The sequence below is a fragment of the Myxine glutinosa genome, chromosome 13, assembly GCF_964187855.1.
Source record: "Myxine glutinosa chromosome 13, kmMyxGlut1.1, whole genome shotgun sequence".
NCBI classification, from domain to species: Eukaryota; Metazoa; Chordata; class Myxini; order Myxiniformes; family Myxinidae; genus Myxine; species Myxine glutinosa.
The window spans coordinates 7,270,459-7,286,603 of record NC_136273.1 but is presented as its reverse complement, the minus strand read 5'-3'; the positions used below and the strand labels follow the sequence as shown (position 1 = coordinate 7,286,603).

The 16,145-nt window shown below is 42.4% G+C and overlaps 1 protein-coding gene across 3 annotated transcripts in view; it reads left to right on the top strand.

Annotated features, from left to right (window-relative positions):
* EFCAB14 (EF-hand calcium binding domain 14) overlaps positions 1–9,793 on the top strand; it is a 44,393-nt gene extending 34,600 nt beyond the window's left edge. The window contains exons 4-8 of one of the 3 annotated variants that reach the window (XM_068133689.2): positions 32–130; positions 425–484; positions 572–637; positions 3,722–3,799; positions 4,059–9,793. In XM_068133689.2, coding sequence (XP_067989790.1) covers positions 32–130; positions 425–484; positions 572–637; positions 3,722–3,799; positions 4,059–4,154 — 399 coding nt within the window. In that variant the 3' untranslated portion in view covers positions 4,155–9,793. Of the gene's footprint in view, positions 1–31; positions 131–424; positions 485–571; positions 638–3,721; positions 3,809–4,058 lie in introns of all 3 variants that reach the window. The other 2 variants (XM_068133688.2, XM_068133690.2) reach the window with 2 other exon arrangements.
* Positions 9,794–16,145: the final 6,352 nt, after the last annotated feature.

Below are 16,145 nucleotides of genomic sequence, written 5' to 3'. Positions count from 1 at the left end.
ATTACCTCGACTTATTGTCTCGCTTTCCCAGGTTTCTGCTTTGTCTAAAGAGCTAATGGAGCTAAAGGTCTCTGTCACAGCTGCGGCCGACCTTCTGTCTGTCCCAGCTACCTTAAAGGAGCTTCGTAAGGTGCATGTAGTACCCCATTTGCTGTCTGCTTACCAAGCCTTGACCCAAATCTATTCTTACTTTTCTGACTTCCCTCTTTCCTTTTTCAGCCTTCCCTGCCATCAATCACTCTACCCTTTCCAACCAACACCACCCACCGACCCCAAAACATTTTTCTGGCTTTCACCTTGTCACCAATGCTCTGTGCCTCCCTGGTTTTTCTCCCATTCTTTCCTTTTTCCATCTTTACATAACTGCCTGCCAAATTATTTGGGTTACGTTTCTCTTCAATCCTATTTTGTCTGTCTCTTTTAGAGTGTTGCATCTCTTGGAAGCTCCATAACCTCAGTACAACATGATATTCAAACTTTGCAGGTAAAAGTGCCAATCATGCCCACTTTACGCCACTCATCTCGCCGCATGATGGGCCCACAATCTAACGAGCTCTGATTATCGTTGCAGGAAATGACGAATCCCACAGCACCGAGTATACCTCTTGCTTCAGAAAAGGCTGTCAACCCAACACTCGTAGGTTCATTCTTCACTCGTTGGATTTATTTATTTATTTATTTTTTTTTTGTTATACAAGATTGAGGCTCGTGTAAGAGCTAACATTAATCACACAAAAAAAAACGGACACACAAAACATACAATAAGGGGAGCGGGAGACAAGATGGGGAGAGAGAGGGAAGCACACAAGTACAACAACACCAGAGAACAGGGACATCGGGAGATGTGTGGGAGGGAGAAGGCTTGGGGGGAGGAGGCATGGGAAGGGGGGGGGGGGAAGGGTGGAGAGGTATAAAACACATGGACACTGCTAGGACTTCCAGGAAAGAAGTCGGTATTTCAAATAAGTGGATCTGCGGTGAATTAACAGGGGTAGAAAAGATCAACGTTTTGGATGGGGAAAGACAAGAGATGGTGGTGAACAGCTGTTTTGAAGACCTGGAGGGAGGAGTGGGATTGAAGAGAGTGAGGGTAGTGCCAAACAGTATCGAAGGCACGTGATATGTCAAGGGAGACAGCTCTGATTTCCTGTTTGGCATTGAGGACCTCCATCCATTGTTGAGACAGCAGAAGCAGCATGTCCAGAGTAGAATGACCTGGTCTGAATCCAAATTGATGATCTGAGATCAATCCATTGGAGAAGAGGAAGGATTTGATATCTGAAGCAATGATGGATTCCATGACTTTGCTGATAATTGGGTGCAGGCTGATTGGTCTGTAGTTGCAAGGATCTGTTTTTGCACCTTTCTTGTGTAAAGCGGTAATGTTGGCTGATTTCCAAACTGATGGCAGATGACCTTGAACAAAAAGGAGGGTGAAGAAACAGAGAGAGGGTGAGATAGAGCGGCAGAGCAGGATTTTAGGAGCCGTGGGCTGATGCCGCTTGGTCCAGTTGCAGAATCAGAGTTGAGGTTTGACAGAAACTCCTCCACCTTGTCAGGAGAGAAGGACAGAGTCCAGGAGCAGCTGCGTATGACTGGGTACGGTGGGTACAGAGAGGGACGGGTTTGGGACACAAGATTTTGAGGCAAACACAGAGTTGAGGCATTTGGCTTTGTCACGTTTGGTGTCAACTGTGTAACCATTTGAGGTAAAGGAGGGGATGGAGGGGGAACAAACCTCAGAAACAGATTTGACCAGACTTCACACAAAGACAGGAGACAGGTTTGAGAGTTCATTCTTGAGTGTGGAGAGATAGTGCTTCATGGCACTTCTGAGGGTAGACACACACTTGTTCCGAGCTTGGTGGAAGGAACTCAGATTGCCTTCATTTGGATTAGCTTTCCATGAGGCAAAGGAAAGTTGTTTCAGGCCAACTGCCTCACCACAAGATTCAGTGTACCATGGATGGGAGGAAGGGTAAGACAACTGAAGATGAGATGGGATAAATCTGTGCATGAGAGAGAGCAGTTTACTTTGGAAGAATTCCCAGGAAGAGTTGATGTCAGAGGCAGTAGAGATGGGATACCAGTCCAGATGATTGATGGCTGCTTGAAGACCGTGCCAGTTGGCCTGAGTGAAATGCCATACTCTTCGACGCTGAGGAGGCTCTCTGAGAATGGCCAGAGAGATGTCCACTTTAACAAGCACATGATCAGAAGAACCGATTGGAGCAGAAGAAGTGCAGCAGACATTTGTAGGGAAGTTTGTCATAACCAACTCTAGAAGAGAAGATACTCCCTTGACTGAGATCCGGGTCGGGAAATTTACAGATTGTATCTGTCCCAATGAGTCGCAGAAGTCCTTTGCTGAGATGCCATGGCTGGTGAGAGAGGAACCCACACCCAGCCAGCTGGCATGATGACAGTTGAAGTCGCCACATATGAGGAAGAGAGAGTTGGGATGAGTGGGTAGAAGTTGGTCCATGTTGTCAGACAGCGAAATGTAAAAGGAGTCATCACTGTTTGGAGGACGGTACAAAACACATATGAACAAAAGGTGGGAGCGGTGTGGAAGCCGTAGCCAGAGGTACTCCTGGGGGTGGGGTGGAGAGAGGGCAGTGCAAGGAGAGTGAGGAAGAGAGTTTTTGATAAAGATAGCCACCCCACCACCAGGGCGAGGCTCAGGTCTATCATACCGGAGGAGGGAGTAACCAGGAAAAGATATTATGGAATCAGAGACATCTTGAAGGAGGAAAGTTTCTGTTAAGCAGATCAAGTCTGGATTGTCAGAAGCAACCTGAATGGAGAGATCAGTCAAGTTTGAGCGAGTGAAAATTGAATGTGGAAATTGTGGAATGTGGAATGAATTGAAGAGGAAATTGAAAAAAGCCTTTTAAATAGGAAGAAAAACAGCGTGTTGTAATAAACCACTGAATAAAACATTGCAGGGGAAAGTTTTAACATATTTAAATAATATTTAAACAAAACCGTGAAAAACATCTGGGAAAAGTCCCTAAGTGAGGACGTGGATTTGAGAAAGAAGTAGAAAGGGCTGAGTGAGTCTGAAGGAAACTAGAGTTGGAAAGGCTGGAAAGGTGGAAGAAACAGGAGATTGAGGGGGCGGGGCACAAGGCGAGACAAGGGAGCGAGAGAACAAGCACGTGTCCGCGAGGAGAGAGAGTTAATAAAGTTTTTTTTGTTTTTTTTGTATTTAAAACGTTTGACAAAGGGTAAGATGTCCGTGGGAGGTAGGGGAGAAAATAAAATTAAAGAAACGAGCAAATACAGCGAGGGAAAGAACTTATATTCATAATATACCGACGAGGGGGTGGGAGGGAGGATGGCCTCGAAAGACCAGGCCACGCACGAGTGCGAACAAAAAACCGACTAATTGCACACAAGTTTGCAATAGTTACAAAACCAAAACTAAATAGGAACAGACAATAACACATACACAATAAAATAACCAGTGGAAATTTGACAGACACAAATGGGAAAATACTCAAACTTCGATGCCGTGGAGAGGTCGAAGCAAACCTCCTCGCTCGAGGGACCGGAAGCGGAAGGATTTTTGTCAGGCCCCAACCCCTGTACTTCTATGGTAACCTGTAAACCTTGCTATTTTGATCATGTGACCTACCAGGCCCACTGGTGCTGGTGGAAATAATTTTCTGCTGGACATTTAGAATTTAAACATTTTGAAATGTGCTCCCAACCACAGCCACCAGGTCTGCTCCAACTGGTTGAACAGCTGAATGCGACGTTGGGCCCCGATTGGCCAGCCCACCTCATTAACCTGGTGACTCTGGTAACGCACTATTTATTGCCTGAGCTTTTTGAGTCTTCACAACTGTACTTTCTGTATTCCAAGCATCACTCAAGTGGATTGTTAAATTGTTTTATATGGAATTTGTTCTTTGCCCTAACTTTGTTCTGAAGACTTATTGGAACACTGGAAAATAGGTAATTTAATTTGGTGGTGAAGGTTGGCTGGGAGCTGTGAATAGTGCTGTGAAAGTAGCTCATCTCCCCTGGCCTTGTCTCCCTGCTTTCCACAGGTCACAGCCCACGGGGAAGCTGCATCTTCCTCATCCTCACCTACGGACCAATTGCAACGCAACTTGTCTGCAGTCAATAGCACACAAGTGACCTGACAATTATTTTCACTCCTGGAAAGGACGATGACAAATTGCAACATGGCACTTAGGAAACTTTCAAGGAGTATACGGTTAGAACATTGTTGTACAAAGTTGTGGTAAAGTGGTGCATTGGAGCACTTTACTAAAATAGTGCTTTAGTACACCACTTTACTGCTGCATCAGTACCCAGGTGGTGTTGATGTTCATCGAAAAATGTTTCCCTTTTAAAAGTCGAATTTGGCCCGACCGGTTTTTCCCTTGTGTGCAAAAATTTAATTTGGCAAGTTAGATTGCTCTGTTTATAGGATGCCAATTATAGTAGGGTGGCTTAGCAAAATTACCGTTACACGGTGGACAAAATCACCAAATTTGGCATGAACACTCCTAATGACCTATTAATCAATATTAGCCGAGGAGCCCTCGCGAATTTTTACGCGTATTCGTGTAAAACCAAAAAATCCAAAATGGCCGCCATCCAGTAATTAAAAACACATTTCCCGGGTTATATAAGTCATGGATAGCAAAAATTGGTATCAAAATATAAATTTTTAGGACACTGAATGTGTATTTTGATATTACAATATCACCAGTAAATTTAAAGGGACATTCAGTGATTTCATGTGAAGGTAATTTCATCTGTAATTCTTACCCATTCCAAAGGCAACCCAGATGTCTACCAATGGCTGAGTGACCATGAGATCATAAAATGTACCAATAAGTATGACTACAACGTCTGTGTCAACAGTGCGCACTTTAATAGTCTTCATATCTTGCTCTAGTGCATGCACGATGTGCACTATGACCCTCGTATCTGCTTCCTCATGGTTGCAGTTCAGCATGGCGTTGATGGTGCCTGTGGATACTACAGATTCACCTGATGTGATGTACACGGATTTGCCTGATGGAAAGGTAAACTCGGCAACCTTGGACGTCAGAAAGGCAAATAGCTCCTGTTTGTTTTTTGGATCACGGAGGAAGTCCATCCAATTGCCTGGAAGCTTGGTTTGGCCGGACACTTTTCTGCGCACACCCGTTCCTCTCTTTTCCCGGGTTGATTCCTTCAAACTGTCTGGAATGTATGTGTCCCACACAACATCCAACCTTGTGGCATTCTGTAGCTGCTTCACCAGGTAGGGGATGAACACCTTGTCTGCATACTCAATGAACGTGCTGACTGCAGTAGTCGGCAGACAGTGCACAATGACAGCACCATCCAGTACAATGCAGTCATAGGTTGAAGGTGGCTCAGGCTGCTCGGGCTGCTCAATACATTTCAGTAGATCGGACTTTGTGTTTGGTAAATGCAGCTTACCAAAGTCTGAGAGAGAAGGTGGAAAGGGTTGTATCTCATGGGCAAAGAATTCCTTCAGGTCACCCTCGCGACTTTGCATGGCAATGTACAACTGGCCAAAAAGTGCCACATTGTTCTGGAGCACTTTGATCTTCTTCCCCTGCTTTGTCGGGGCCTTGGGTTTAGGTCTCTTGAAGAGAGCCAGTGAGTTCTTCTTGATTGGGTCATGTATAGAGCAGCTGCGATCTTCAAGTACACTCTTGACATACTCCTGATACTGCTTTATGCCTGTGTCTTCCAATGTGCGTAGTGCGGATACTACAGACTCATCCATGCAATTGCGACTGTCGAGTGTCACTAGCTCTTCAAAATCATCAAGGAAGGGGTTTCCCATTCTGTTGAAGGTTTCAGAAAGATTGTTTACTTCCTTCTGAAATGTTTTTTGTGATGCAAGGCCCTGTTCATGGTTCCGAAAATCTGGGTCATCATTGGGAAAGTATTCTTCCTCAAACTGTGTTTGCAATCTGGCCAACTCGGGACCTGTTAACATCCAGCGTCTAAATGCGACAGGGTTTCCTGTGAGTCCAATACAACCACCAGAGCCTTTGACTTTCACGTTCTCCTGTTCATGAGCTTGGTCAAATGGGATAGTAGAGAATATTTTGCTGGTTTTAGAAAGGACCCAGTGGCATTGTTTCTCAAACTCTTCCTTGATAGGGTCAGGCAGAGACTTCATATCTCTTATGTGAACAGGCATCCATCTTGAATAGTTCACATGGTCCAGGGCAAAAAACAAAGGTGTCAGCTGCTCCAAGACATCTACATACAAAGGAAAGTTCTTTTCTCTGTGAGCCCTGATGAAGATGAGAATAAGGGTTTCGTATCTCAGGATAAGGTCCCAGTACATAAAGGTGGGACTCTTCTTCAGCATGTCATTCCTCCAAGCTTCTGCAGATTGATTGTCTTTAGGTCTCTCGGAGAGCAGGAAAGCCTTTCTTTGAAGGTTATGGAGAGTAAGGAGGGTGATTTGATGGGCATGCCTGGTTCGTGTGAGATGTGACACCTTCAGAAATGAGTCGGCTATGCCAGTGAAAGCCACATCTGCCTCTGTAAGGGCGGTAGTCCAGCCAGAACTTTCCAGAATATCTCCAAGTGTGTTCCACAGTGCCATTTCTGTGTGTAAACCACCTAACAACAACATGCACTTTTCCCCCATGAGTATCAGGCCATTTCCACTGTACAAACTTTGCCAGGGCAAATAGAGGCTGATCAAAGGTAGTGACTGGAATTTGTCCTGGGTTGAGATACTCAATCGCTTGTCTCTGGACATCCATGCCGTGCTTTATCATTGCGGCGGTGGAAGACTTTTCGTAGAACATAGGCAGTAGTGAACACACAGCTGGAGGGTCTTCTATGGGAGGTTGCTGCGAAGCATGATAGGCAGCCCAGACGATGGCATCTTCATTGGTGACATCCTCCTCTAACAGTGCTAGTGCATGTTCGACCCAACTATTTTCCTGGATAAGTGCCTCATTTAAGCAGGTCTTGGTTGGCTCTGTGTTACTCTCAGGTACTTCAATTGCAGCGGTTGTTAAAGCTACAGCAGGGACAAAAGCATAACTGACCGGGAGAGACTGCTGTGTTGCACCAGAAGGGGGTATCATAGTAGGTGGTCTGCTCTCACCAGGATCAGTTTGTGTTGGAAACTGAAAGAGACTAATTCCAGTCCCATGAAAGGAGTCATGTGAAGTGGTTGAGCTAGGGTTATGGTCTAGGTTGTCTAGGGCACCAACAGTAAACAACCTTTTCCGGAGAAAAGCAGGGCATACAACGCCGTCTTCTTCAAATCGCTCACATACAGATGTGGCAATACAGTCCTCAAGGTCCATAACCCTGTCATATGAAATGCTGATACCCATCTGATACAATTGCTGGATGAGTTTCTTGCTTCTTGTCAGTCCATGAATATTGAGACCAATGTAAATGGGGAGAGGTGGCTCACGCTCCAGAGTATGTCTTGTTTCAACAGCTGATTCAGATGGAGTTTTCTTCTTTGTGTTGTAGAGAATGGTCTGTCCTATAGTGAGGCAAGCCTGTGATTCACATCTGTCTTGATCTTTCAAGTTAGGGCCATTAAGTATAAAGGAGACAAGTGATTTGAGGCTTGGGGGCATTGAATTTTCTTGACATTGTGTTGGGAAACAGCCAGTGAATTTGAAGCATTGATGGTTGAAAATGTCTTTGCGGATTATCGTTGCAGCTTTTGCTAGAATCTCAGCGTCTTCTGAGAAATCCCGTTTTTTCAAAGCTTCCTTCAACATATTTCGCATTCCTTCTTTGAAAACAATAACCGTGTTTCTACCATCGTTCTGTTCCTGTGCCTCTGGGAAGTGTTCCAGCAGTTGACGCTTCAGCCTAGTCTTGTTGACTTCTTTGTGGATACCCATGTCCTGAAGACGATTCACATAGAGTGAATGAATCTCTGAAAGCTTAAAGAGGAAAGTCCCAGAGTCTACAGCTATCTCAATGTAGCTTGTCAGCTCTACAAACACTCTAGACTCATTCACTTTTTCATTTACATTTGGTGATTCCCGACTCAACTTTCTGACGAGACTGCGGTAACGATTTCGCAGATGGGTCAGGCATTTTAAATGATACTTTGCTTCCATCGCAATCAAATCTCCTCCAACAATTCGAGCAAGAAGCTGTGTGTCATGTAGCTCTGTGATCATACATCGTATATTGGTATCAGCATCATATGTTAAAACTTGAGAGAGCTCACCGTCCTCATGTCCTTTGTCACAGAAGATGCACTTTGCTGTGTTTATCGTTTGGCGCTTACTTGATCTCCTTTGAGACTCGACAGTGTTGGGGACACCCCTTTTCTTTGCTTGCGTCCTTGTCAACTTGGAATTGTTATATTTCAAATGGCAAGATTTATGCCAAGATGCATGGTGGGTTACAAAATCTGCAGCAGTAACATCACTGCCAAAGTAGATGTTAGTTGGAAGTGCATCAATGTCTCTGAACTGTTCTACATTTGTCAAAAATGATGTATAAGCATCTGTCATGTCACGACTTGCTATAGGATTCTGCAAAGGGCGTTTCAAAGGTTCAGATGTGTGTTGCTGACAAATGATACAACAATTCCAATCTAGATCCATCTTGTATACGGGCTCGTCTCTCTTGGCACGATGTCTGAATCCAATCCGTACCAGCAGTTTCCTTGGCTTTCAATCGGTGCTCTGAAATTGAGCAAAAAGTATATATTATTCACATTAAAATAATATCAATATAAATAACTTAAGTTGAGTTTGGCAAAAATATATAAATTTTTTATCGTATGACCATCGTATGACCGCTAAAAACCAAGGAAATTGCTATTTCAGCATAAATGGCGGCCATTTTGGATTTTTATGTTTTACTTTAATATTTCAGGAGGGTGACCGAACATGTTGAGGACATGGTTCTGATATTTAAGTAATATTTTGATACAATTTGGATTTCCTCTAACAACTACAACCCAAGAAAATTGGTATTTTATCATGAACGGCAGCCATCTTGGATTTGTTTGTGTTACCATGGTTACGTACATATTTCGAGAGGGCTCCTCGGCTAAAATCAACTGATATACCCTAAGGAAGCCTCACACCAAAAATGGCGCTTTTGTCCGCCCGGTAACGGTAATCTTGAAAATTGACCCCAAGCCACCCCGCTATTAAGTTTATAGCACAGCTAAATGAATAAGAAGTACTTACACGGAAGGAAGCGACCATTTTTACAGTAAAGCTGCTGCGTAGCACCTGGGCTGAGACCAAGATAGTTGGGGAGATGCAACCACCTGGCGTACAGTCCCGCCGAAGTTGGGCCCAAATCCCAGAGAGGTTGAGGCACAAACAATTTGATTGCTACAGCAAGCTGCAACAGAAATACAGGTGCAGCCAATCAGCTTGCAGCCAGCGATCATGTGGCTGCTTTAGTTTGCATTTGGGATATTCTACGTTCCATTTCATATTATGGTTTTTGCCAAGCTCAAAGGATAGGTTTTTTGTTCCAGGGTTCCAAAAGTATAAAAACTTGTTTTAACTCTTGTTCTCCTTTACTTTAAGAAGTTACCTTCTGTATATTTCCAAATCTTACCTCGGTATTTGTACATTAGCCTGTAATATGCATTCTATTGTCTACTGTGGCGGAGCCTTCACAGCATGTCATTGCCACCTTTGGTAAATTACAATGACATCGGTCATTCCTGAAACCGAGCTTCATTTTTACCCTCGCCAGAGGAGGGAGTATTGCATTTGAGTCTGTTTGTCTGTTTGTCTGTTTGTCTGTCCGCACAGAATAAATATGATTTTCTCTGCAACCATTGGTCCAATCGACAGGAAAATTTCACCATAGGTGCAACTCCACCTGTAGAATGTTTATAATTATGACGTCATAGGTCATGTGGTTCGGCCGCAATCTTGGAAAAACCGAAAAACTTTGCACCTCTATATTTTCGAAAGCGCTGAATAGAAAAAAATTGAGACATGGCTCATTGTAAAGAACTCTCCATGGGGAATAAAATATGTTAATGATGATGTCATACGTGCCTCCATTATGACGTCATAATTCGACAAGTACAAAACTTCATCCGATCAAGATGAAATTTCTTGAGCATAATCTTGGAATCAATTAGTTTAGAAAAAAAAGTAATGATGACGTCATCGGTCACGTGGTTCGGCCGCCATATTTGTTTTAACACAAAAGCCTTAAAAACCACTGAAAATACATCCTGGTGAGGGTTTGCGATCTCTGATTGCTCTTTTTCTTGTTTTTATAATTGATACCATTTTGTATAGGTGATGCACTTATTGCACTCCAGAACACATATATATATATATATATATATATATATATATATATATATATATATATATATATATATATATATATACAAAGAATTAAGTTAAGCACCCCTACACAACGAATTAAGGTAAGCACCCCCTAATATATATTCTTTGTGTATATGTATACATTGGCATATATTCTAAGGTATGTGAGATCAAATAATGATTGGTATGACATTAGTTATTGTCGTTATTGACGTTATTGACGTCACTTACACGTTATTGACATTACACGTTATTGACGTTATTGACGTTATTGACGTTATTGACGCAAAGATCGCTAGAGGTCTTCTCAGAACAATGACTGTACGTTAGAAAACATAAACGTCATCCACACTGTCCGTGATGGACCTATAGCTCCATACTTAAATTGAGGTGAAACTATGCCTAAAATTCCCAAAAAATTTCACCTTAAATTATGCAGAATAAAATATTGAAAACGGCATGATTGTTATGTTTTTATGTGACCATAATATCACTTCTCCAGAAAATATAGCAATATCATGGGTATATTACACTGTTTTGACGACAACAAACTTGTAATGTGCGAGGTTGTAAAAAAACGGGGGGGGGGTGCTTAACTTAATTCTTTGTGTATATATGTGACAGTATCTGTATATATATATATATGCACTTGTGACAGTATCTGTATTTATAATCCGTAATGACGCACTGCTAGATGGTTCCTCTGGAACTTTGCAGGCAAGGCGGACGTGCATGGCGATGACGTCATGTTGTCCGCTCATTAGGTTGGAGAACCAGATTACAGATACCATTATATATATATATATATATATATACATGTATGTATATATATATATATATATATATATATGTATGTATATATATATATATATATATATACATATATGTATATATATATATTACAGGTTAAGCTCATTAGACACAGATCGACTTGATTTTTATTGTCATCAACTCTGCTGACCTTTCAAAATCCCCCTCTTCAGTATCATGTCGTTTGGTTGTTTTATTGTCAAAGCCAGAAAACCAAAGAAAGAAAATGGGAAAATAGAATCAGGATTGGGGTGCTGCAGTTAATTGTCCCAATCCCCTGCTCGGTTGTAGGTCGCAGGATTTGTTCCAATCCCCTGCTGCAGTTGCGAACCCACATAGAATGGGACTGGAGATTATGCACGAGATGATGAGGCAGGCTTGTGCATAATCTCTAGTTCGCTTGCATCCAAACCAATGTTCTGCTAAAGGCTCGTAAGGTGCAGTTCGTGGTACCACCCCATGTGGCTGCAAGCAGTCTACCACCTTAGATGCAAGAGTATCTCTGACTCTGCCTCACTAACCCTAACTCTGACTCTTTGCAAAATTTGATCGTGAGCTTTATTTATTTATTTTCATGCCAAATGCTAGCCGTACTGGGAACTGCCGTCGTTGCCAAACAAATGGAAAGGACTCATCTGTGGGCTGGATCACAATGCAAGGAATTAACAACTTTTTGTGTAATCCTGCAATTTTTTGCCTGCAGTAGCCGTTGATGACATGATGACACGCTGCACCAAGGGCCATGTGTCATTGCAAATACCATTCTTTGGGAGCTAGGTTGCTCAGTAACATGATAAGCATTACAGGCTTTGGGCAAAGTGAATGAGGAGGCAGCCCTGAGACCTTGTGAGTTCAGGTACTCCATTGGGATTGCTATTTCATTTTCGTCATCCACAATAGCACCTGTGTTTGACCAAACGCACTCTTTATCAGGAACGTTTGCAGCCATAGCAATATTGATCACTTGAACAATAGTTGTGAGGCTCAGGAATGGCTCGCTCTGTCATCCAATTTGCATTGTTGCAGTTATGCAAAAGGTTTGGGAATGTCAACTCGATGAGGGCTGAAAGATCCAGGGGCATATGCAGAGCTCTGAAGGCAAATCAAAAATTTGATCAACATTAGAAAAATAATATTTCCAAGTCACAAAAGCCATTCAGCATATATTTCACTCTTCTCGTCTAGACCTCCACAACGAATGTGCAGATTTTCATTAAGGTTGAAAAATTTGGAAGTTCTGCCATAACGGAGAGCGCTTTAAGCATGCCTCCATAATGTTTGGGTGTGAGGCCCGCTTTGCAACAGGAAGAACTTGCCGGAAGTCACCTCCAAGCACTACCACCTTACCACGAAAAGGCAAATCTTGTGTTAGGTCACACTAAGTCCACTCTACAGCCTTCAGCACGTAACGATGGGCCATCGGTGCGAGGAATTGGCATCAGCCTTCAGCACATAGAGCTGTAGGCCTCTTCCCAGACAGGGAAGGCCTCTTCTGCTGAAAGCTGAAATGGCCTCTTCCCAGACAACAAGTGCTGCTTGTCGAATAAGTTCAGCAAGCTCTGTTTGAGCTGAAATGTGCTGATGCTTAGTACATTATGCGGCACTTTAAAACGTGCATGCACAGTGCGCCCACCTGTAAGGATCGGTGTGGCTATTCCACTCGACAATGGCCAAAGCAATTTTTCCCTCGGCATAAATGGCTGCCAGCAATGTGTTAAATAGTCCGTTTGACGTGTACCACCTGGTGCCTCAACAAATGCACAAAAAGGCTCGGATTATAACCGGTGAAGCTGCTTCAATATTGCGATTGGTCCTTCCTTCCATCAGTCAGTCAAAAATAAATAGGAACCTTTCTAACCCACAGTGTCTAATTCCAAAGGCTTATAAAGTGTCAATATGAAGGGTAATTATAGAGTTTTAAAGGGTTTTGTTCGTTTCTAGGCTTTGCCTATTTCATATTTAAAATGCCAAACTGAACGCTTCTCTCGGACATGGGTGCAATTAATTATTTTTAAGGTCTGAAGATAGGGAAGAGCCTGCAAGCCTGCCTGTCTGAAGGATGAGGAATGTCAGGGTAGATGGTGGAATCATCAGCAAATAGATAAAGCTGATTTTCCAGAGAGTCTGAGAGATCATGTATGAAGATCAGGATCAGGAATAGGACTGGGCCCAGAACACTGCCTTGAAGCACTCCCACCTTGGCAGGGACAAGAGATGAGAGGATTCCGTTGAAAGTCGCACGTTGGTTATGAGAATAGAGAAAGTCAGTAAGGTACTCCATTGGGATTGCTATTTCATTTTCATCATCCACACTAGCACCTGTGTTTGACCGACCCTTTCTTTATCAGGAACGCTGGCAGTGTGTAGTTGGCCTTGGATTCCATAGGCAGATTTGGAGGGTAAGGCGGGATGCCAGACTGTATCGAAAGCATGAGATATGTCCAGAGAGACGGCCCTGATCTCATTTCTGACAATGAGGGCCCCCATCCATTATTTGGTGAGTGGAAGCAACATGTCCAAGGTGGAGCGACCTGGTCTGAAACCAAATTGGTGATCTGAGATGAGGTTTTTGGATAAAAGGAATTATTTTATGTCAACTGTGTTGATGGATTTGATGATCTTGCTGATGATTGGCAGTAAGCTGATAGATCTGTAATAAAGGGAACAGTTTTTGCATCTTTTTTTTACCAAGCAGATGGAAGATGGCTTAGCATATACAGTGCCTTCACAAAGTATTCACACCCCATGACCTTTTTCACATTTTGTTGTTACAGCCTGAATTTAAAATGGATTAAATTGAGATTGTTTTGTCACTGGTCTTTGGGCTCCCTGAAAAGCGCTATATAAAATGAGCATATGTCACCCACAGGGTGAACCGTATCTTGCCATTTGACCTTGACCTTAATAATTTCGTATGGTGAATAGTATGTCTTCATGACCAACGCACATGAAATATTGAAAGATTTTGATGAGAACTGAGGAAATAATTTTTTCATGAAAATTCCGTTTTTTCGTCATGACGTCATCAAATGACGTCATAGCGTCAAACTGTTTACAGATCTGGGAAGCACTCATCAAGGGCATTCATATGAGGTATTACTCGATATGGTACCTACGATTTCAAAATTTGACCTTGGGGTCAATAATTTTCGACCTCCAGCGCTAACCATGAAGGTCAAGGCCGATCGCCACCAAAAACTAATCAGCTGAGCGCCGGACCATATACTAGATTCCCATGAAGTTTGGAGACGATCCGATCAAAGTTACTCAAAAAATTAGTGTTTCGTCGACCTCCATGACTGACCACAAAGTGACCTTGACCTTTGACCTTGACCTTCAAAATTTTGTGTGCTGAAGGGTATCTCTATAGGACTCTGATATGCGAAGTTACAGGAGTTTCCAATAATAACTGTGGTCTACAGAGTGATCTAAACGTGAAAAAAAATGATTAACCACAAACAAACAAAAAAATAAAACTCACCCACAGGGTGAACCGTATCTTGCCTTGACAAATTGACCGCAAAGTGACCTTGACCTTCAAAATTTTGTGTGCTAAAGGGTATCTCTAAAAGACTCTGATATGCGAACTTACAAGAGTTTCCAGAAGGGAACTGTGCTCTACAGAGTGACCTAAACAATGCGAACTAAAGCAATACAATATACATGAAAAGTGCAGTTTTTTCGTCATAACGCCGTCAAATGACGTCACATTGTCAAACTAGTTATATGTTTGGAAAGCACTCAACAAGGGCTTCAATTTGAGGTACTACTCGATATGGTAACTGAAACTTGAAAATTTTACCTTTTGGTCAAAATTGAATGACCTTCAAAATGACCTTGAAGGTCAAGGCCGATCGACACCAAAAACTAATCAACTGAGCGCCATACCACACCCTATATACCCACCAAGTTTGGAGATCATAAGATCAAAGTTACTCAAAAAATAAGGGTTTCGTAATTTGACCTTGGGGTCAATAATTTTCGACCTCCAGCGCTAACCATGAAGGTCAAGGCCGATCGCCACCAAAAACTAATCAGCTGAGCGCCGGACCATATACTAGATTCCCATGAAGTTTGGAGACGATCCGATCAAAGTTACTCAAAAAATTAGTGTTTCGTCGACCTCCATGATTGACCACAAAGTGACCTTGACCTTTGACCTTGACCTTCAAAATTTTGTGTGCTGAAGGGTATCTCTATAGGACTCTGATATGCGAAGTTACAGGAGTTTCCAATGACTCGATATGGTAACTGAAACTTGAAAATTTTACCTTTTGGTCAAAATTGAATGACCTTCAAAATGACCTTGAAGGTCAAGGCCGATCGACACCAAAAACTAATCAACTGAGCGCCATACCACACCCTATATACCCACCAAGTTTGGAGATCATAAGATCAAAGTTACTCAAAAAATAAGGGTTTCGTAATTTGACCTTGGGGTCAATAATTTTCGACCTCCAGCGCTAACCATGAAGGTCAAGGCCGATCGCCACCAAAAACTAATCAGCTGAGCGCCGGACCATATACTAGATTCCCATGAAGTTTGGAGACGATCCGATCAAAGTTACTCAAAAAATAAGGGTTTCGTCGACCTCCATGATTGACCACAAAGTGACCTTGACCTTTGACCTTGACCTTCAAAATTTTGTGTGCTGAAGGGTATCTCTATAGGACTCTGATATGCGAAGTTACAGGAGTTTCCAATAATAACTGTGGTCTACAGAGTGATCTAAACGTGAAAAAAAATGATTAACCACAAACAAAAAAACAAAAAAACAAACAAAAAAACAAACATACAAGCTGACTAATACATCTTGCAAAAACTTCGTTTTGGCAAGATAACAAACATACAAGGTGACTGATACATCTTGCAAAAACTTCGTTTTGGCAAGATAAAAACAAACAAACAAACATACAAGCTGACTAATACATCTTGCAAAAACTTCGTTTTGGCAAGATAACAAACAAAAAAAAAACATATGTCACCCACAGGGTGAACCGTATCTTGCCAAAATGTGAAAATTCCGTTTT